Source organism: Trachypithecus francoisi, unplaced genomic scaffold (genome assembly GCF_009764315.1).
Source record: "Trachypithecus francoisi isolate TF-2019V2 unplaced genomic scaffold, Tfra_2.0 Lachesis_group15, whole genome shotgun sequence".
Classification (NCBI taxonomy): domain Eukaryota; kingdom Metazoa; phylum Chordata; class Mammalia; order Primates; family Cercopithecidae; genus Trachypithecus; species Trachypithecus francoisi.
The window spans coordinates 107,952,703-107,975,060 of NW_022681460.1; the positions used below are offsets into that span (position 1 = coordinate 107,952,703).

General features: G+C 40.4%; 1 protein-coding gene across 4 annotated transcripts in view; it reads right to left on the bottom strand.

The window, feature by feature from the left end:
• The window catches only part of RBFOX1 (RNA binding fox-1 homolog 1), a 2,535,170-nt gene that overhangs the window by 665,433 nt on the left and 1,847,379 nt on the right, over positions 1–22,358 (bottom strand). For all 4 annotated transcript variants that reach the window (XM_033235808.1, XM_033235804.1, XM_033235807.1 and 1 more), the window contains one exon: positions 6,708–6,749. In XM_033235808.1, the coding sequence (XP_033091699.1) occupies positions 6,708–6,734 (27 nt within the window). In that variant the 5' untranslated portion in view covers positions 6,735–6,749. The remainder of the gene's footprint in view (positions 1–6,707; positions 6,750–22,358) is intronic.

A 22,358-nucleotide genomic window follows, 5' to 3' on the forward strand; every position in this document is an offset into this window, starting at 1 on the left:
TTTTAACTTAAATAAATGAAACAATAAATGGAACATAAAATACGACGTGTGCCAAGAAAACTTTGTATTGCCACTGTAAATGGAAAACCAATATCAATAGTCACACATAAAAGTTAATGAAAAAAATCCATTAATATCCAACAATAATTAAGAACCTTTTCTATTCCAGACACTTTTCTAACAACCTCACATGCATTAATTATTTTAATCTTTTTTGCATGCAAATATACAGACACAAAGACACATGCGCATGCACACACACACAAAAAAAAAAACTTAGGAAATTGGTGCAATGATTATCTCCACTACACAGGTGAGGAATTCGAGGTAGAGAGGATTTAAATAACATGTACAAGGCTACAAAGTGCTAAATTGCAAAGTCTAGATTTTATCTCAGTAGGCCTAGCTCCAGGCCCCTGATTCTTAACTACTATATTTTGCAAACAATGTCTTTAAAGTGCAAAGAGATGCTCTAGGGCTGTAGGCTCTAAGCCTGAGGCACACTCCTTTCCCTTAAAAAGGAAGCTTAGAAAGTGTTAAAGCACCGTTAAAGATACTTTAGTTTAAACTGAGAGTTTCTCATTGACATAAAAACGACTGAGAGAGAATGGAAAGGGGAGTAACTTTCTCTCTAAGCGATTCCCCCTTTCGTAAGGACTTGGTGTTCACCTGAAAGCTGTGAATAAGACGTGGGGTAGGTGTCTTATATTTTGGGAAATACAGAGCTAGCAGTTGGTGACAGCACATGTATTTTCCAGGATCCTTTGTTCAACTCTGATGGCCATGTTTTGAAAGCATAGCAGATATCTATATCTATATCTTCGGTGCTTTTTGATTGTGGGGTTTTCTTTGTTTGTTTTTGTTTCTGTTTTTTTCAGACAGTCTCCCTCTGTTGCCCAGACTGGAGTGCAGTGGCACGATCTCTGCTCACTGCAACCTCCACCTCCTGGGGTCAAGCAATTCTCCTGCCTCAGCCTCTGGAGTAGCTGGGACTACAGATGCCTGCCACCATGCCTGGCTAATTTTTGTATTTTTAGTAGAGACAGGGTTTCACCATGTTGGTCAGGCTAGTCTCGAACTCCTGACCTCAAGTGATCTGCCCACCTCAACCTCCCAAAGTGCTGGGATGACAGGCGTGAGCCGCCGCGCCTGGCATCTTTGATGTTATTTACTCAGCCAGCAATGGCTCCTTTTCCCCAATAATGAAGTCTTCCCTCAAGAGTCGGCCCTGGGCAACTATGTTTCTTCATACCATTTCCCTGGACAGATCCCATTGGCCCAGAGTGAACAACTGATCCAGACTAAGCCAATCTGGCTCCTTTTCAGGAATGTGTAACTAGGATGCACTGACGGTCCATCCCAATACCAGTGGAAAGTGATGCAGCATACATCTTAGGGGCCAGAAGGCGTCATGTGTGCATAAAGGTAGAGGGAGTCTTTATCAAAAGAAAAATCCAGAGAGGACCCACAAAGAGAAACAAAGACAGGAGATGAGCTAGAGATATGTGAGTTCAGACAGCTTTCCCATCCTAAGCTCTGATTCCTGGGAGGCCTGGGTGCATGCCTTTTCTGCTTAAGAATCTGTCTCTATTGTTTGCATTCCAAACAACCTTAACTGCGAGGGACTTATCTCCTAAATATTTTGCCATGCCATCAACTACAGAGCCTGTCCTTTGTGTTATCTTTCCTTGTGGGGAGTTGGGTGGCAGTAGATATGTGCCATCTGTATGCTCTTGGCTGGTATTTCTAGGAGGAAGGGAAGTGAAATAATTCTTGGGAATAATACTGTATTAACAGTAGCTCACCTTGTTGACTATGAGGTCTGCATTTTTTTTTTTCAGTGCTTTAACTACGTTGTTTTATCCAGTCACCAATCCTATGAGAAAGCTATTCTCATTTTATGCATACAGTCAAGCTCTGAGACACTAAGGAGCATTTAGAAATTGGATCTGAACCTAAGTCCATAACCAGTGCTTCACCAGCCCTATGCACCCTTCCCAGTATGCTGACTACAGTGTCACGTTGCCATACTGCAGACCAGTATTTGAATCCACAGAACAGAATCTGGCATTCATGCATTCGCCTACTTAGTAGTTTTCTAACTAAGCTCGTTAATTAGCCCCCAAACCAATATCGAATACTCAAGCACAAAGATCCCTTTGTAATCAAATATTTTATGAGTGCTCAGAAAAGTGGGCAATGGAATCTCCCACCCTATGACCATACAATCTTCCTCAACTGGTACATTGTTCAGGGAAACAAAGGCTCCTGGGATCATATTATTTCTGTCTTAGTTGTTTATTTGTCCATCTGTTGGTTCAGATGCTGGAGAGGTAAATGTTGATAACTGGATATGGTCACTGCACAACTATCACCATGACCTGTAGTGATGCTGGAACAAGCTGGTAAATATAGCCCATAGAATCAGGAGTGATTCATGCACAGATTCCTTAGTGAGCTCCTGTGACCATCTCCCCAGAAGAATCCAGACAATAATGTCAATTGCAAGCTCAGAAGAAGTCTAGATTGACAAACCTCGGGATGGAGGAATGAACAAGCCTCCTGTTGTGTAGTTTGCATAACAATTGAGCAATGTGAGTAATCTCAATAATTCTCTGAGAAGAGTGAGCCTCCTGTTAGCAGTAACTGGCTGATGCCCTTCTCTTGGGAAGGGTAGGGGCCAGAAAGCTCATGGACAGCATATCTGGGCTGAGCTGGTAACTAAGGCACGATGCCTCATGCCTGCTGTCCACACCTAATGCTGAGGGGATATGAGCAAAGACTATATCCAGTACAGTCCAAATTACACAAGGGAAAATACAAAGACAATGCCAAGATGGGTAGAAAAGTTATGATATAGGTTAGGATGGGTGATGTGACCTGTGAGATTCAAGGCTGGCAGGGAAAGCATCTGTGTCAAATTCCACAAACCAGAATTCACACAGTTGCTGAACCCATATATGTAGGATGAAAGAGAGTAATGAAAAGTAATGACAGGAAACCAGCACCCTGACAAACAGAGTGGACCCCTGTGGATTCCTTTTGTGGCAGACTCCACTTGGTAACTACTCTGGAGTGCATTTTCTCCTTCCTCCAGTTTAAGTAAATCCTGTTTATGTTCAGGTGACAATGTGCCTGATGCTGGAAATGAATCATAACTGCTGCAGCCAATCGCTGAGATTCCAGTTCACCTTGCCAGTGACTGATGTAGAGAGTGGCCAATGAGATCTAAGCAAAAGGCTGCAGTGACGAATTCTGGGAATTATTTTCCACCAATAAAATGCAAGCGCTGTGAAGGAGACGCTCCTCCTCTCCTTCCTTCTGACGAGAGTGCTGCCCTGTGAGAAAGTGATATGGGGTAGATGGCAGCCATCTTGGAAGAAGAAAGGCCAAGGGAAGTACAGGGATTCCAAACCACTGCCCTGATATCGAAAAGCCTCTGAATCCACCCTGGAACTGGGAGGTGGAGAGTTATCTATTTTTGTAAATAACTCTTAGCTTTTCTGTAACTCACAGATAATAGCATCTTAACTGATAATACTGATATGATTTCAAGAGTATGTCCTACAACCAAAAATGTTTTGTAGTCAGCTGAGTTACAAAAAAGTTGTATATTATATCGAACTCTTTGTATTTCACCTTTGCACATTAAAGGCTATGAGAAGTCCTGCAGTTAAAAAACAAAAACAGTTTCGCTTTTTTTTTAACATGGTATTTCCTAAAACTAATCATATAATCGTTTTAAAGACTTTTTAATATCTTCAAGATATTAAGCACTTCACAGAGTCTGTTTTGGAAAAATTAACTTAGGCTTCATGAGAAAAAGAAAGGAGATCCTAAGACCAGGTATTGGATACGCCAATTCCTACACAGCTCTGATGGGTACAAAACAGAAATGGCAGCTTTATCTTTCTGCATCATCTGCTATTTCCAGGAGGCCAAGGAAAAGGAATAAATTTTACAACTATCCACTTATATCCCTGAATTCTGACAAAAGAATGCACTAAAGAAGGACCCTCAACGTGATAAGACGGCCACAGTCCTAGTCATCCTGGATAGCAAATCTGGAAATGCATTTTGATTGTTGCACTTAGGACACATTTTAATTGTGGCTTGCAGACAGTTATCCTTCAACGATGTGGTAACTAAATAGATTTCTATTTTTCTTCCACTCTCTAAGAAAGCAACAGAAGATTAAGGAAAATGCATTGCATTGAGATGGACAGGTATTTACATTTCAATTCTATATTTCTTTCAGAAATCCTTTAAAAATGCCCCCCTCAGGCCTGGCACGGTGGCTCACACCTGTAATCCCAGCACTTTGAGGGGGCCGAGGCAGGCAGATCACGAGGTCAGGACATAGAGACCATCCTGGCCAACATGGTGAAACCCCATTTCTGCCAAAAATACAAAAAAAAAAATTAGCTGGGCGTGGTGGCACGTGCCTGTAATCCCAGCTACTCTGGAGGCTGAGGCAAGAGAATTGCTTAAACCAGGGAGTCAGAGATTGCCGTGAACCGAGATTACACCACTGCATTCCAGCCTGGTGAAAGAAAGGAACTCTGTCTCAAAAAAAAAAAAAAAAAAGTCACCTTAATAAAGGAAGTTTTCTTTTGAGGTGGTGGAGGGGCTTTTAAAGACACAGATGTGAAAGGAAAAGAGGGAGAGAGGAAAGGAGGAAGAAAAAGAGATGGAAACACAGAAAACAAAAATGAGGAGGACAGAAGAAAATATCTACAGATGAGATAGCTACCAGTACTTAATCACACTGGGGGTCTCCCAGAGGGAGCGGGACACCCGAGTCACGTGGGAAGGGAAAACTCCATTGCACTCTCTTTGGCAGTATTTAAATTTTGAACCCTATATATGTGTGCTCTATCCAATTAAATGCACCATCTATCAATTCAAAACATTAATTCATTTAAAAAGCAAAAACGGTGACCACAAAAGTAACAAGAAACAAAGCACTGGTTCGTGATGTTAGCGATGGGGCTATTGGAGCCTCACTCAGGACTAAACTAAATGAACCATTATGTTAATATCAAGCCACTCTCTGCATTTATGTAACAGAGAGGGGAACACTCCATTCTTGAACCTAAACCATGCCCCTGTCGACAATGAACTCATCAATGAGAAATAATCCCTTAAAATGCAAACAAGTCCTTCATTACCTGTATCCTTAACTTGCCAGGCAAGTGCCATTTGCAATAGAGATTTCAAGATTATCTTAATTCTCAGGAATTTATCAGGGACTCCTGGAGATAAAGGCACATATTTCTCTTTATCTACCTCTGACCTAGTTCTGGCCATCGTCCCCATCCAAACAGCAAGAGAAATCTGAAGTTGTAATACATTATTTAATAGGATGAACCAGTAATTCAGACTGCAGGAAAAAAGAAAGAAAGAAAGAAAAAGGCAGTAAGAGAGTTCAGAAAAGCTTAAAACATCTTGAAGTCTGTTCCATGAAGGAAAGGGTCACAACTAATGTTGGCACAGGTACCTGGAGGAAAGTGGGTAGAGAGGACCATACTGAGATAGTACATAAAACAAATATGCATAAAAGAAACAGAAAACCTTAACTCGCTTTCTTGGTTTCATGCACCTGGATTCTGTTATTTTACCCAAGTACTTGACAAACCTGATGCCAACAGCAACTGTGAGACGGAAGCAACTCTACAAATTATTGCCATCATGAGACTATCATTAGATAAATGCTCTGAAAAGTTACAGGGCAGTGTATGAAGGTATTAGGCCTGTCTAATATATTATTCTCATTTATTAGACACCTTTGGGCATAGTGGTTTCCCAACGCCAGATCACACTGTTGTGGTTTTAAAAGCAGCGTATTTCTCTAATTTTTATAACAATTTGAAAACATGGCTATAAGGCACATTGTCCAGTAAAAACTGCCAACTTCCATTAGCGACATGAAAGAGAGACCAATCATAATTTGTATCTCGTCCACTGAAAACATGAATTCATTTAAAAGAAAACAAATAGGGAGAAATCCCATCGTTTCTTAAAATGCCATCCCCATACCAGTAAGAATGTCCACTGAGACACGATGAAAGCAGAACAATGTCACCAAGCTCCATTTATAACCAAACACTCCCTCCACATCTGGGGAATACTCCTTACACCAATATACCTGAGCACTAAGACAGTTTCATTTTTAATTGGGGAAATAGAATATGAGGTTTAAAGCGTTGTCTCCCTCTCCCATATACACAAATGTCACTAAAGCCAAGAGGTCTATAGACAACGCAAATTCTCCTAGAAAACGCCCTTGACATATTCCTTGCTCACCCACCCCAGTCAACAGCCAAAGAGCGTTTTAGCCACTCAGCAAACAGCCTGGTATCCATATTAAGAAGGCAGCAAGCCATCCTTTTGACCTTTGTTACTACTTAGACCTCGTGTTGTACATAAAAAGAGTACAATGATGTCAAACAAATTCCAGAAGAGAAGTATTTATTGCTGAATCTAAATCAAAAAATCCATATCTACTATAATGGCACTTCAAAAGAAGATATACTGTATTTACCAGCTCAATCAATACTAAATTAGCTGGGATAAATATTTTCAACTCTACCAGTCTTAAGATGAAGCCTGTTATTTAGAATCCGTGTCTTGGGAGAGACAAGGAAATATTTGCTTATCACACAAAAATGAGAATCAGGAAGCATTTTACAAGCAGGTGCACCTACCCTTAGCTGCTCTCTTTCACAATTCATCTGTTGTCTTGAAACCTACAAAGAAGAGAAAACGAAGGGGAAAAGTCAGAAGGCTCTGCATCAGAAAAACATGAAAGAAAACAGAAAGCAATTTTTAATTACTCAGTTCAAAGAAAACCCGTAATTAATTAATTATGTATTTAATTTTTGTTTAGATCTACATAGCTCAAGCCTCACTTAGAGTTCAACTGTCTGATTCAGAAGCACAGCTAGGATAAGTCAGAGACTGGAAAGGGGATCAGGAGAGAGGTGCAAGAGAATGTGTGGGAGGCAGCATCTGCCTGGGATAAGGGCAGCTCCCCTCTCATCACGAAACCCCCCCACCCTTTGCCCTGAAAACCCCGGCTTGCCCTATCTCACAGGTGCAGGACTTCCTCCATAAAGGTCCACTCGAGATGGTTGTGATAAGTCAGTGGAAAACACACAGTCTTCTCTGATGTTTAGGGCCAGCAGTGTCAGCTACATGCCTTGGCAACTGGGTTATATTTTATGGTCCAGTTCTAATCTGATGGTAGTAAGTCCCCATAGGATTGTACTGGAGAGAATTCTGAGGTCAATCCTTCTATCAGAGAAAGAAACCCTGGTGGGTTTCTACTTTCAACCATCAGATAGAAAAATGGGTGTTAACAATACATATGCCATGCATTAATTATCTTTGCCCTAGTGACATGTTTTATTTAATGTCCAAGGATGCTTCTTTAGAGTGGCCATATAACTTACTATCCAAACAAGAAAACATAGGTGGGTTAAGAGGGATGGGTGGAGTGGTACTGCATGATTATGCTAAGGACACAGATAAAAAGTAACACACACAAGGAAATTTGAGATATATGGTCATTCTGTCATCAGGAGCTAGTAGACTCCACTGTGAACTAAAACAGGCCGAAATAAAATTTAGGTCTTCATTCACCTTTATTCTGTATCTTTCCGGTATTTTTTTTTTAACCAATCAAACAACTCCCGACTTCCAGCATCAGACAATATACTGTAAGTTTTTGAAACTTTTACGAAGGGATATGGAGGTTTAGGAACCTTTTGATGTATATTTTACGCATTTTGTACAGAAAGTTTCTTTTGACTTTTTCTAAAACAAAAAGAAGAATCTTTACTTAAGGAATGCACCAGAGCCCAAAAATCTAAAATCAGTGCTTTTCTATGCCCTTTTACCCAGAAATATTACAACTAAGAGTACCTCTTAAGAAAATAGGCAGAGAGGCACACAAATGTTTACTTCCACGTCAATTAACAACAGCATTATTTATGAAAAAAATTATTATGTGTGATAATAGGAAAATTAAAAACAGTATACTGATAGTATGGCATAACATGTACCATTGAGAAACAAATTTTTAAATATAGAGATCTGAAAAATGCTTAAAAGACACCATTTAGTTTTTAAGAAAAGAAACCATAGAAATATACAATATTACGGTTCCTATCTTGTGTTTAAAATACAGTGAAACAGATCATTAAAGAAAAGGAAGGAAGGCCGGGCGCGGTTACTCATGCTTGTAATTCCAGCACTTTGGGAGGCCAAGACGGGTGGATCACCTGAGGTCAGGAGTTCAAGACCAGCCTGGCCAGTATGGTGAGACCCCAGCTCTACTAAAAATACCAAAATGAGCTGGGTGGGGGGGGGGGGTTGGTGCCTGTAATCCCAGCTACTTGCCAGGCTGAGGCAGGAGAATCGCTTGAACCCATGAGGCAGAGGTTGCAGTGAGCTAAGATCCCACCATTAGACCCCAGCCTGGGCAACAAGAGCAAAACTCTGTCTCAAAAGAAAAAGAAAAAAAAAAAGATAAAAGTAAAGGAAGAAAAAGAAATTAAAGAGGAAAAGACTAGGAGAAATACTCCAAAAAATTAAAAAAGAAACTGGTACAATTCTATAAACATCCAAAAAAAAAAAAAAACCTCCACACTGGAATATGCACCTGAAATAGGTGACTTTATATTATGTAAATTATGTCTTCATAAACTGTTAAAAGATGACGTGGGGAAAATTCATTCAGAACGGAGAGCAAATTAACAGTTGCCAGAGGACTGGGTTAATGGAAAAGGAGGAGTGACTGCTTAATGGGTATGAGGTTTCTATTTGGGGTGATTAAAATGTTCTCAAACTGGATAATATTTGCACAACATTGTGAGTTGACTTAAACGCCAGTAAAATGTATACTGTAAAATGTGAAAATAGTAAACTTTATTTTACGTGTATTTTAGCACAATAAAATAAATGAAGTGGGTAGCCAGGTTTCGGTTCTTGACAAGATGGAGAGGAAACACTTCATCCTGCTTCCCCGACTGAACGCAGTGAGGAAATTGGTATAGAATGCATGGGGCAGCTATTCAAGATCTCCGAAAATTAAATAGCGGCAAGTGGAGGGGTGAACAAAGCGACCAAAATTTAAAGTACCACCAGAAAAATGTTGAATTACCACCTCCCACCACCAATACCCCTTTAGTGTGGGTGCAAGGTAGCCAAGAGCTGAAAATCAGACACCCAGGCAGATAGAGACTCAGGAGAAGCACTCTGGTTTTGTCTTGAGAAACGAGACACAGGAATCTTAATGCTCAGAGAATAGGGAAAATCCCCATTGTTCTTTTTTTAATTATTCTTTCTTTTTAAAAGTTTATCTGTCCTCTTACGCTGCAGTCTCCAGTCAATCTCAGGGTAGTGTTCCTGTATAAACAACAGCAGCAAGTGGGGCAGCTGCAGACACTTAACATCTATGACTGCGGTCCCAAGAGGTCAGGCAAATAACTCCCACCTCCCATTGCTTTTCTTTATTTCCTCTCTTCTCTGGACACTTGGCCCTAAATGCAGACTCAGATGAGAAGCATGTGAACAGAAAAATGAAAAACAAGCAAACAAAAAACCACCAGGTTTCTGGGTGGAGGACAAAAAATGGGGAACCCTAGAAAACAAATATTACTTTGAGGATCCTGGACAGAAAATAATGGGGGAAAATTACCCCCATACAGTATTTTTATAAATTCTTGCACTCACCTCTCTGCTCATGTCTGTATCTGACCCTAAAAACTTTCCATAAGCTTTGATAATTGAACTAAGGAAGAGACGACTGCCCATGTTCCAGACTTGATACGTACATGGGAGACACCCAACAGAACTGATATTGGAAACAAATCCACAGAAGAAAAACAAGAGCTTTCGGCCTGAAACCAACAAGATTGATTGCTTACTAAAACAAAAATATCAACAACTTCCATGGGATTTAAACAAGACCTGCAGTCTCATAACACAATATTCAATACACCCAGGATACAAACCACAATGACTTAGCACACAAAGAACTAGGAAAATCTAAACTTGCATGTGAAAAGACATTCACAGACACCAACATCAAGATAGCAAAGATGTTGGAATTATCAAATAAAAACTTTAAAGCAGCTGTTATACAACTGCTCCAAAGAGTAAGAAAAAACACACCGAAAATAAATGAAAAAAAAAAAACAAAAAAAACAAAAAAAGAAAGAAATGTCCAGCGTTAGCAAAGAAACAAAAGATGTAAAGAACCAAAAGGAGCCGAGCGTGGTGACTCATGCCTATAATCCCAGAATTCTGGGAGGCTGAGGCTAGTGGATCATGAGGTCAGGAGATCGAGACCATCTTGGCTAACATGATGAAACTCCGTCTCTACTAAAATTTCAAAAATAAAATTAGCTGGGCATGGTGGCAGGTGTCTGTAGTCCCAGCTACTAGGAAGGCTGAGGCAGGAGAATCGCTTGAACCTGGGAGGGGGAAGTTGCAGTGAGCCATGATCGCACCACTGCACTCCAGTCTGGGAGAGAGAGCAAGACTCTGTCTCAAAAAAAAAAAAAAAGAACCAAAAGGAAATTTTACAACCGTAAAAATAACCAAAATCTCAGACTGGGCACAGTGGCTCATGCCTGTAATCCTAGAATTCTGGGAAGCCATGGGGGACGGATCACCTAAGGTCAGGAATTCGAGATCAGCCTGGTCAACATAGTGAAACCTCTTCTTTACTAAAAATAGAAAAATGAGCGGGGCATGGTGGCAGACACCTGTAAGCCCAGCCTCAGGAAGCTGAGGCAGGAGAATTGCTTGAACCCGGGAGGCAGAGGTGGCAGTGAGCTGAGAGCGCGCCACTGCACTCCTGCCTGGCCTATAAGAGTGAGACTTCATCTCAAAAAAATTAATTAATTAAATAAAATGGAATAAAATAAAATCTCACTGAATGTGTCCAAATACAGTATGAAGACAACAGAAGAAAAAGAAGTAAACGTGAATACATAAAAAATATCCAATCTAAACATAGAGGAAAAAAAATTTAAGACAAAAAAAAAAAAAGGGAAACTCGGGCCGGGCACGGTGGCTCACGCCTATAATTCCAGCACTTTGGGAGGCTGAGGCAGGCGAATCACGAGGTCAGCAGATTGAGACCATCCTGGCTAACACGGTGAAACACATCTCTACTAAAAATACAAAAAATTACCCAGGCACGGTGGAGGGTGCCTGTGGTCCCAGCAACGTGGGAGGCTGAGGCAGGAGAATGGCATGAACCTGGGAGGCAGAGCTTGCAGTGAGCCAAGATCGTGCCACTGCACTCCAGCCCGGGTGACAGAGCAAGACTCTGTCTCAAAAAAAAAAAAAAAAGAGAAACTCAGGGACTGTGAAACAAGTATCAAAAGACACAACATTTCATGTTACTAAAATTCTAGAATATAAGGATAAAGAGTTCACTGCAGAAAAAACACGCTAAGAAATAATGGCTGAAAAGTTCCTACATTGGACAAAAGATATAAACACAGTTTCAAGAAACTAAGAGTTGAAATCAATGAAATCCACAACCACATATATCATAATCATATTGGTACAGCCTAAAATTAAAACACACTGAAAACAGCCAGAGACAAACAATGTAATACTTGTAAGTACCCAACAATTCAAATAACTATGGATTTAAGACAAAATTCAAAGTAAACAAAACACACAAATGAAAATCCAGAGAGGTTAGCAGAAAGTAACACCCACTTATTTAAATACTGAAGAAATAGGCCGGGCGCGGGGGCTCACGCCTGTAATCCCAGCACTTTGGGAGGCCGAGGTGGGCAGATCACAAGGTCAGGAGATCGAGACCATCCTGGCTAACACGGTGAAACCCCGTCTCTACTAAAAATACAAAAAATTAGCCGAACACAGTGGCGGGTGCCTGTAGTCCCAGCTCCTCCGGAGGCTGAGGCGGGAGAATGGCATGAACCCGGGAGGCGGAGCTTGCAGTGAGCCGAGATCGCGCCACTGCACTCCAGCCTGGGCGACAGAGCGAAACTCTGTCTCAAAAACAAACAAAAAACACACAAACAAAAGAACTGAGAAAATAACTGTCAACTGAGAATTCCAAATCCAATGAAAATATCCTTTAGAAAAGAAGGTGAAACATGAAGGTAACTAAGCAAATTCACTGCAGACGGACCTGCTCTAAAATAATCACTACAGGAAGTTTTCCAGTTAAAGGAAATATGATACCTGAAGGAAACTTCAAACAATAAAGGAAGAGCCGGAAATGGAAAGGGTAAACATATGGGTAAATGTTAATAGGTGACTGTACTCTTGAGTTCATTAAAATACGTTTAATGTCTTAAAGCAAAAAAAAAAAAAAAAAAAAAAAAAAAAAAAAAAAAGCAGGGGCAGGGGAAATTGCATGAAGAGCTTTTCAATTTATGGATATACAATACACAAGATAAACAAAACATAGGCCGGGCGCAGTGGCTCACGCCTGTAATCCCAGCACTTTGAAAGGCCGAGGCAGGCAGATCACCTGAGGTCAGGAGTTCAAGACCAGCCTGGTCAACACAGCAAAATCACACTTCTACTAAAAATACAAAAATTAGCTGGGCATGATGGCATGTGCTTGTAATCCCAACTACTTGGGAGGCTGAGGCAGGAGAATCGCTTGAAACCAAGAGACGGAGGTTGCAGTGAGCCGAGATCACGCCATTGCACACACAGTAAGACTGTCCCCTGAACTCCAAAAAAAAAAAAAAGATAAACAAAACATAAAGACTAAAGAAAAAAAGAGACATACATGGTGATAAGTTTTCTTTATTATCTCCTATCTTTATTGAGGCACAATTAAAAAATAAAAATTATATATATTTAAGGTGTTCAACTTAGTATTTTAATGGATATATAAATTGTAAAAACAATCACCACAGTCAAGCTAATTAACATGGGTGATAAGGTTTCTGTGTTCCAATTAAAGACGCAAAATACTGAGTCTTGTAGACTGAGAGAAAGGTATGTGTTATAATACCACCTTTAAGAAAACCTATAAAAAGTGATATACTCAGAACAAATAATGTTAGAGTAACTGGATGTGTACCCACACACACGCACCCCTTTACCTAAACCTCACACTTTATACAAAAATTAACTCAAAAGGGAACACGTATCTCCATGTAAAATATAAAACTAAATGGCCGATGCAACTAAAGCCTGAGGCCAATGCTTCCTTCTTAAAGCTTTTCTGCAGTTTTCAAATTATCCTTCGTAACATACAGTACATTAATAATCAGAAAGTATTTTAATATCAGCACCTTGCAGAAATACAAGTGTTTTAAAAAATGTATAGTAATAGTGATAGCATTGATTTTCCTTAAATAATAAAAAGTTTATCTTGGCTGGGCATGGTGGCTCATGCCTGTTATCCCAGCACTTTGGGAGGTCGAGGTGGGCAGATCACCTGAGGTCAGGAGTTCCAGAAGAGCCTGGCCAACATGGTAAAACTCCGTCTCTACTAAAAATACAAAAAAAAAAAATTAGCCAGACGTGGTGGCACACACCTGTAGTTCCCAGCTACTCGGGAGGCTGAGGCAAGAGAATCGCTTAAACCTGGGTGGCAGAGGTAGGCAGTGAACCAGGATCACGCCACTGCACTCCAGCCTGGGGAACAGAGTGAGACTCTGTCTCACTCTATTTTTAAAAAAAAAAGTATATCTTATAACAAGATTAATATTTTTAACATCTGCCTTCAAATATTACAAGGGTTTGCCAGACTCACAGGAACACAATCATGACACTGAAGGAACCCGGGTGGCCTGCTGACCTCTGACCTGTGCCGTGTGAAGTCGCACTACATGATCATATTCCTATTGCACACAATGTCAAATGCAAAACCCAACAGTAGCCAAGGAAATAGCTTTGCTACCCTTCAAATGAAGCCGAATAAGGAAAATGAGATTTGGGAATAACAAAAAGGACATTTCAAGTAATCTCCATAGTAGACATGTTTGTTTTTGCTGTGTTTATTTTTCCCTGCACAGCATCTCATATTGTTTTGCTTATATTCTAGTGATAATATCCTGCTTCTTTTTTGGGGGTCATGCACCTGTTCCATTTTATAAATTATTAAGAAACTGGATGCCACCACCACCACCATACTCCACCCACTGCCAACCCCTTTGTTTGGAAGTGGGAGTCCCTGGCCAATTTGAGTCAATTCACTGACATACACATCTCATGAGTAAAGTGGCCAGTGACCTCCCTCCTTTAAGTAGCGATCATCGAATGCAGATCCATGCTTTCCTCACATCTTCCCTGAAGACAGAGCTGTCCACTGCGCAACATGGCAGAGTCCCATCACGTGTTGCGTGTTTCGGCTGCAGCCTTGCTCATCAAACAGCATCCCAAACAGGGTGTAACGATGCTCGGAAGACTCACTAAGTTATTGCTGCAACTAATGAGGCTCTTTAGAAAATTTCCCCATAACCATTATGGGAGAGGCTCGGGGTCCGGGGATGGGGGTGGGGGGTGAAAAAAAATGCACCTGTAACTCCCTACAGTCTGCGATGAAGACAGACCCTACCTGTGCACTCTTTAAAAGCCAGCCTTGAAACATACCTTAAATGTACACTTCATCAAATGTCATTTCATTTGGAAACTAACATGTGATATTTTTTTTTTTCTCCCATGGCAGTAATGCACAAAACCAATATATTTTATGGCCTAAATGAAAAAAAGGGAAGTGGAAGGTCGGCCGCTGCTCCTTTAAGATGCTTCCAGAATCAAATACCACTCTCGAAAGGGCTGCCAAGTAAGCACTTATGAAAGGTTAGAAACTGAAGCAATAAACTTCAGCATGAGACCCTTTGCTCTCCTGGTTGAGTGGGATGTTTAATAGCAGGGATTCATCTTCCCCATCTCCTATCTTCATTTAGCCAACAGGGCCAAAGACGCTTTCTCACACTCAGCGTTTTTCATCCTTCTCCTGACTTTGAGTTCTCTCTTATCAGTTCTTCCCGCTTTATTCTGACCCTATTTCCAGTCTGATTTTCTCTCCCACACATCAGACTGGCTCTGCAAGAACTAGAACTGAGTCTTCCTTTTCTCGAGATGAGTATGATGTTTGGAATCCACTTGTTTACTCATCCATCCTTTCATATATATCCATTTACCCACACACATACACACTCATACCCACACATGCATATATATGTACACATATATCTCAAGCACCTTCTGGATGTCAGACACTGTCCTAGGTGCGAGGAATACAATAGCAAAGAAGGCTGCTGGAGCTATTGTCTAGCTGGGGAAAAAGATGAGTCTATGGATAATTACAATACAGAGAACATTTGTGCAGTGAAAGTATAAGAGGTACTCACAGTGCATAGGAGGTGGCCAAACTTGTATTAGAGAATTGAGAAAGGTGTTAGTGTATTTTGTTTGTGTTTTTGTTCTGTCTTTGAGACAATGTATCCAGGGAAAGAATGAAAAAAATATATTCGGAGGAAAGGTGGGGGGATGTGTGGAAAGCTCGGTGAGATTATGGAAGTGCAATAATTGAATATGGCAGAAGAGTCAAGTGCAAGAGGGAATTGGTAAGAGATTAACTTGAATGGGGGAAAATAGGAGTCAAAAGAAATATAAGACACACAATAAATAAATGGATAAATAGATGTGCATGTTTTCATGTCCACAATAATAGAATGTTGGAAAATCCAGTTTTCAGGACAATTGTGAATCACTTAGAAAGAAAGCACTGGACAAGTTTAGCAGCATAGAACTCAATAAATCAAATCTGTTGGTAGCTGTGAGTATTTCTCAGTGTTGCTGTTCTTGTAATCATTATAAATTCTTCTGAAACAAGATGGCATTTTCCTATAAACACATGTCTCCAAGTACCTAGGGTGAGCCCCACAGTCTGCCTTTTCCTTGATGCATTTCAGGATTGTGATACACATTTGAGATGTGTACTCTGGGTACTAACTGCCTAGCACTGCGCTAATGAAAGGGGGTGTATATCTAAATGACACATCATACATTTTAAAGGATGAGTTCATGTTCTTTGTAGGGACATGGATGCAGCTGGAAACCATCATTCTCAGCAAACTATCACAAGAACAGAAAACCAAACACCGCATGTTCTCACTCATAGGTGGGAATTGAACAATGAGATCACTTGGACACAGGAAGGCAAACATCATACACTGGGGTCTATTGAGGGGAGGGGTAAGGGGGGAGGGATAGCATTAGGAGATATACCTAATGTAAATGATGAGTTAATGGGTGCAGCACACCAACATGGCACATGTATACATATGTAACAAACATGCACATTGTGCACATGTACCCTAGAACTTAAAGTATAATAATGATAATAAAAGAAATTCTTAGTGAAACTCAAAAATAAAATAAAATAAATGACACATTGTACATTTTATTCAAAAAAGACAGGGGAGGAGTGATGAATAAAATAAAGATGGTGATACAGGGTCATATGCGATAGAAAAGAAAACAACAGGGTTCCAGGGGTGCTCAAAGGAGAGGCACCAGCCCAGCCTGCTGAAGGACGAGAAGCAGTGGAGGAGACATCAGTCAGGTGTTTCTGGAGATGAGAACCCTTGATCTAGCCCTTACTGAGTAAATAGGAGTTGAGCAGGCAGACCTCCCCAAGGATACAGAAACAAGATACTGTAAATGGCACAGTCAAAAGTTGGAACAGTAAGGCAGAGCACCAGATTGGGGTGTGCAGGATGGAACCGAAGATACTTTGGGAGTACATAACATAGGTTTTGCCCAATTTTAACTATGCTGCTAGGAAGGTAATTGTTTTAATTGCTTTATTTATTTATTTATTTATATTTATTTTTGAGACAAAGTCTTCCTATGTCACCCAGGCTGGAGTGCAGTGGCACAATCTTGGCTCACTGCAACCTCCATCTCCCAAGTTCAAGCTATTCTCCCACTTCAGCCTCCCAAGTACCTGGGATTCCAGATGCACACCACCACATCCAGCTAATTTTTGTATTTTTAGTAGAAATGCGGTTTTGCCATGTTGGCCAGGCTGGTCTCGAACTCCTGACCTCAAATGATCCACCCGCCTGGGCCTCCCAAACTGCTGGGATTACAGATGTGAGCCACTGCGCCCGGCCTTAATCACTTTTTGCTGAAATAAATTTCACACTAACAGTCGTTAAAATGTATCTAATGTTTATAACATGTCATAAAATGAGCTAAACCGTTCCTAGTTATGAGCTCAGTTAATTCTCAGAACTTTGTAAGCAGCTGACAACTGATTTCATTGGCTGATTTGATTCTAGCTCTATTTTACAGGTAGAGAAACTGAGGCACGGAGTGAGTAAATTCCTGAAACTATAAAGATAGGAAGTATTCAAGAGGGAATTACCATCCAGATGGATTGACTAGGTTTCCTCTCTGAAAGACTGTTGTACACAGCTTCCAGGGTCAAGTACATCAGCCAAAACCATAGATATCGACATCGCGGGAGCCCTCCTCCCCCGATCTGTGCCTCAGTTGTCCTTAGCAGGTACTCATTAGCTACTCTACCCTGACAAGATGCTGTTTTTACACACTTGCGTTTCTCTACAAGACATGCACTGACTAGCTAATGTTATCTAGTTCCATAAAACACATAAATTTCCATACTTGGCTTCTTGAGGTAAGGACCAGTATAATTTCCACTGAATTAGATTTCTCTGATATCAAAGCACTGAGTCCTTCTGTAGATCCAGTTTTCTCCCCAATGGAGACTGGAGGTTCAGGATCAGACTAAGGAAGTCCAGTCCTTGCACATCACCTACGTAATGTTAGCCATATTATACAATCTCTACAGGCAATTTCCCCATTTGTACCATAGAGACAATACGGTACCTGCATAGTGTCTACTATTTTTGTGAGCATAATCTATTTGAATTACTAAGCAAAGCACTCAGCACATTTAAAAATTCAGCAAATACCAGCAATTAGTATTCAAATTAGTGAGAGAGCCAACAGGTTTCCACAAGAAGCACTGGGTCCAATGACTTGGGTCTAAATCCTGGCTTTGTCCCCCAAGAGGCCTTGTGAATGTGACTAAATTAATAACACTTTTGGAGCGTCAGACTCCTTTTCTTTAAAAAAAAAAAAAAAAGGGCAACGGCTTCCTTGAAATTTCGAAAGATTTGATACTATCTTTTTAAGAAGTGTGACTAAATTGGTACCAATTGTTTTGAGGGGGCAGATGGCAGTTATCACAATGCAGAACTTCCATTTCCTTTAATTCAATGGTTCGCATTCCAGGAATCTCTTTAACAGAGCACAAGGACAAATGGGGAAATAAGAACAGCGCTTGTCATGGAACAGACCCAGAACCGAGAAGAATGCCACTGTCCACAAGGAATGAAATGGTTAAAAGAATTGTGGTTCATCTACATTAGGGGTTGAAAAACTTTTTCTCTTAAGAGCCAAATAGGAAATATATTGCACTTTGAGAGCTATACACTCTCTGATCTTTGCTGCAGCTACTGAGTTCTGCCATCATGGTAAAAAAAAAAAAAAAAAAAAAAAGCAGTCATTGATACAGTGTGTAAACAAATGGGGGTTACTGTATTCCAATAAAATTTTACTTACAGGGTCGGGTGTGGTGGCTCACGCCTGTAATCCCAGCACTTTGCAATGCTAAGGTGGGTGAATCATGAGGACAGGAGTTCGAGACCAGCCTGACCAACATGGTGAAATCCCATCTTTACTAAAAATACATCAACAACAAAAAAAATTAGCTGGGCATGGTGGCAAGTGTCTGTAATCCCAGCTACTGAGGTGGCTAAGGCGGGAGAATCGCTTCAACCCAGGAGGTGGAGGTTGCAATGAGCAGAGATCCCGCCATTGCACTCCAGCCTGGGGGACAGAGTGAGACTCCGTCTCAAAAATACAAAACAAAACAAAACAAAAAAACTTTATTTACAGAATCAGGCAGTGGGCTGCCTTTGGCCCATGGCCATAATTTGCCAATCTTTGATCTATACTATGGAATACTATGGATCCATTAGAAACTGAGTGATTTTAGTAAGGAAGTCTATAATGAAATAAAACAAAAACAAGTTAAAACCATTTTTAACCTATAATTCATTTATGTATAAAAAACTATGCACACACACACACATGCACAGAAAAATATGCATTTATACATGGAAAAAAGTCTGGAATGATAAACAACAAACTTCAGACAAAAGCACAAAAATGATGTCCTGGGAACCAGACCAACAGTGGAGAAGAAGGGGCAGCGGAGCTGGTTTTCTCATTTTTAATCTTGGATGCTGTTGTATCACTTCAACTTCTTGCAATGAGCATGCATCACTTTTATATTCATAGGAAGAGCAGTCATAATCATATAATTTAAATGGCTTCCAAGTTATAGGGTTATTGTAATAATTAAATGAGATGTTATTTGTAGAGCATCAAAGTCAAACTGGGCTTGGCACACAGTAAGTGCTGAATTAATGGTAGCTATAAAATAACTCAGCCGGCTGTGGTGGCTCACACCTGTAATCCCAGCACTTTGGGAGGCTGAGGCAGGAGGACCACGAGGTCAAGAGATCGACACCATCCTGGCCAATATGGTGAAATCCCATCTCTACAAAAAATACAAAAAACTAGCTGGCATGGTGGCAGATGCCTGTAGTCCCAGCTACTTGGGAGACAGAGGCAGGAGAACTGCTTGAACCCGGGAGGCGGAGGTTGCACTGAGTCAAGATCATGCCACTGCACTCCAACCTAGTGACAGAGCGAGACTTTGTCTCAAAATAATAATAATAACAATAATAACAACAAAATAACTCCCATAGCACCAAAAGAGTAAATGTAGAGTAGCTATCTTGAAAAACAAAACAAAAGCTCCAATTCTGCAGGGGCATTACATATTTTTGTGTGGACTCTCTTCAGTAGGAAAGTAAAAGTACAAGTACAAAATAAAAACAGGTCACTTTGCTTAGTCTGCTTCTAGGGTCTCATATGTAATGTTTCTTAGATATCTGAGTTTATAAAGGTCTGAAATCTTTGAATATAATACAATCCTATAATCCAACGTATGTTTGTAATCATATCCATTGCTTTTTACAACTGTATCACACAATAAAGTGTGTCCTCTGATTCTAAGAAGACAGGATAGTTTATGTCAGATAAGCAAATACAGATCTCACCACTGGTCATGGCAGCTGTTTCTTTTTGTCACAAGGGAGAAAAAGAGTGTGTTGTAGTAGTAAATGCTTAGGATTCAGGAAAGGAGATGAGGAATAATCAATTTAAAAAATAAAAACAAAAAGCCACAACAATGACTCAAGTCAGCCATGATTAACTCGATTCTGGCTCATGTTGTAGAAATGAAAAAAAAAAAAAAAAAAAAAAAAAACACTTGAGAAAATAACTTGGAGAACCCACCCAGCTCTCCCACAACGTTTTCACCTTAACCTTGGGGAGGACCATTATCTGCTGCTAAAATCTTGTCTGGTTTTCAAAGGATGCCAGCTTTGGAGTGTCTAGGAAGATGGAGGAAAGAGCTTGACAAGGCCAAGTACTAAGTAGAAAAAATAATAATGGATTTGTTGTTAGACATAAACTTGCACAACAAACCCAAATGGTGAAAGCTCTAACATATTTAATTTATGGCTAACAGTCCTTGGGAATACTTTACAGAGCATATCCTAAAATCTCAAAACACTTAGCATTCGTAGCACTTGAATGACCTATGGTGTGGTATCTTCTAGGCAGGACAACACATTTACTGAGCACTTCTCCTGCTGTTCCTTTAAAAATCATATTGTTTGGTAATAATGGTACTTATATCAAGAGAGTCACTGTTCTGGCTGTAAGTCACTGGAGAGATTCAAGTGTTGGTTATCTGATTAAAGGGATGTCAGAGGTCAGGATGCCCACAGAACTTGAACAAACCTCAAATTACAGCTTTTAATGAGGTGTTTTCTTGGGAGGAAGTGCTTTTCACACTTGCTCTGCCATGCACCCACTTGGTAAAGACCCCAGTATCAACAAAAGAGGTCCCCCAGGTCCAGGCAGATTAATCAGATAGACAAACATTGAGCGAGACATGACAGCCCCAAGCAGCACATGGCCAAGGTTCCCTTCGGCCTCCCACATCTGCTTTCTGCAAGAATGCAGTCTCGGGGAGCTGTTCATTTCAGGTTTGATGCTGGTCTTGAAATGAAAGGGCTGCCCCTGGCCATGAAAAGCCTGGCTGGTCTGACACATGTAAGCACCTTTACAAGCTAAACCATGAAATGTCTTTCCATCTGATACCTTGCAAGGTGGAAGAAACATATTGCCTATTATTTATTCTAATAATAAACCATTACCCCAGGCACATTTTTATTCTCCAGATTTAATAAGGTATTTTGTGAACCGAGGCAGAGGAGGGTTGGAGAAAACAATTGCAGTTATTACAAAGATGATTTCTGTTTGTTTCAGCAGCAAAAGCAATCACCATTTCTTTCCTTCATAATCAAGGGTTATAATTGCCCTCCTTCAGCCCCATCCCAAACCCTTGCTCAGTCTAAGAAAATTCAAGCAATACTCACCAAAATATCCTGGGTAACTAAAAGGGCTTGGCATGCTTCCCTGAACATGTCTCCTGGGACCATCATTACCCTATAGCCAGGAAACTCTGACTGTGTAGAATAAGCATCTCAACAAAGATTTTCCCATCATCCCCCTCTCTACATCCAGAGGTGGGAAAGAGTGTGGAGGGGAGGGCAGGTGGGGGATTTACATACCATTTGCATATCTCTACTTGGATAGAATATATGTTCTCAAGACATTTTCAAGTTAAGATGTTTTAACTGGATTTTTTTTTTTTCTTTCTCACTGGATGTTACAGAGCTCTAATGATAATTTTATCAGAAGTTGATAATTTTATAATCTGCATCCCAATTAAATAGATTCAGCAGAGACACACAGGCCATGGCCTTATCTGGGCAGTCATCTTGATCATATTAATTCAGAGACATTTGAGAGGCATCTAAAATGCAGTGGTTAAGAGAATAAATTCTAAAGCCAGACTTCCAAAGTTCAAAGCTCAACTCAAGTCCTTATTAGCTTAGGGACCTTGAACAAATTCCTTGCCTGAGTCTACCCATGTGCCCCACAGGGTCATCACATGATTTGAATGAGTTAATATTTGCAAAGCAATTAGAAGAGTGCCTATCACACAGAAAGCACTATATAATGTGCCTTTTCACTACAAGAAAGTAAACTGAATTCAGCAGTCCATTTGTTGTTGCTGCTGTGATTAGCTCTTCTCCTAACTTGACAGTGGACTGGACCTGCCTCAGTATATCCTCAGATGTTTAGCAGACAGA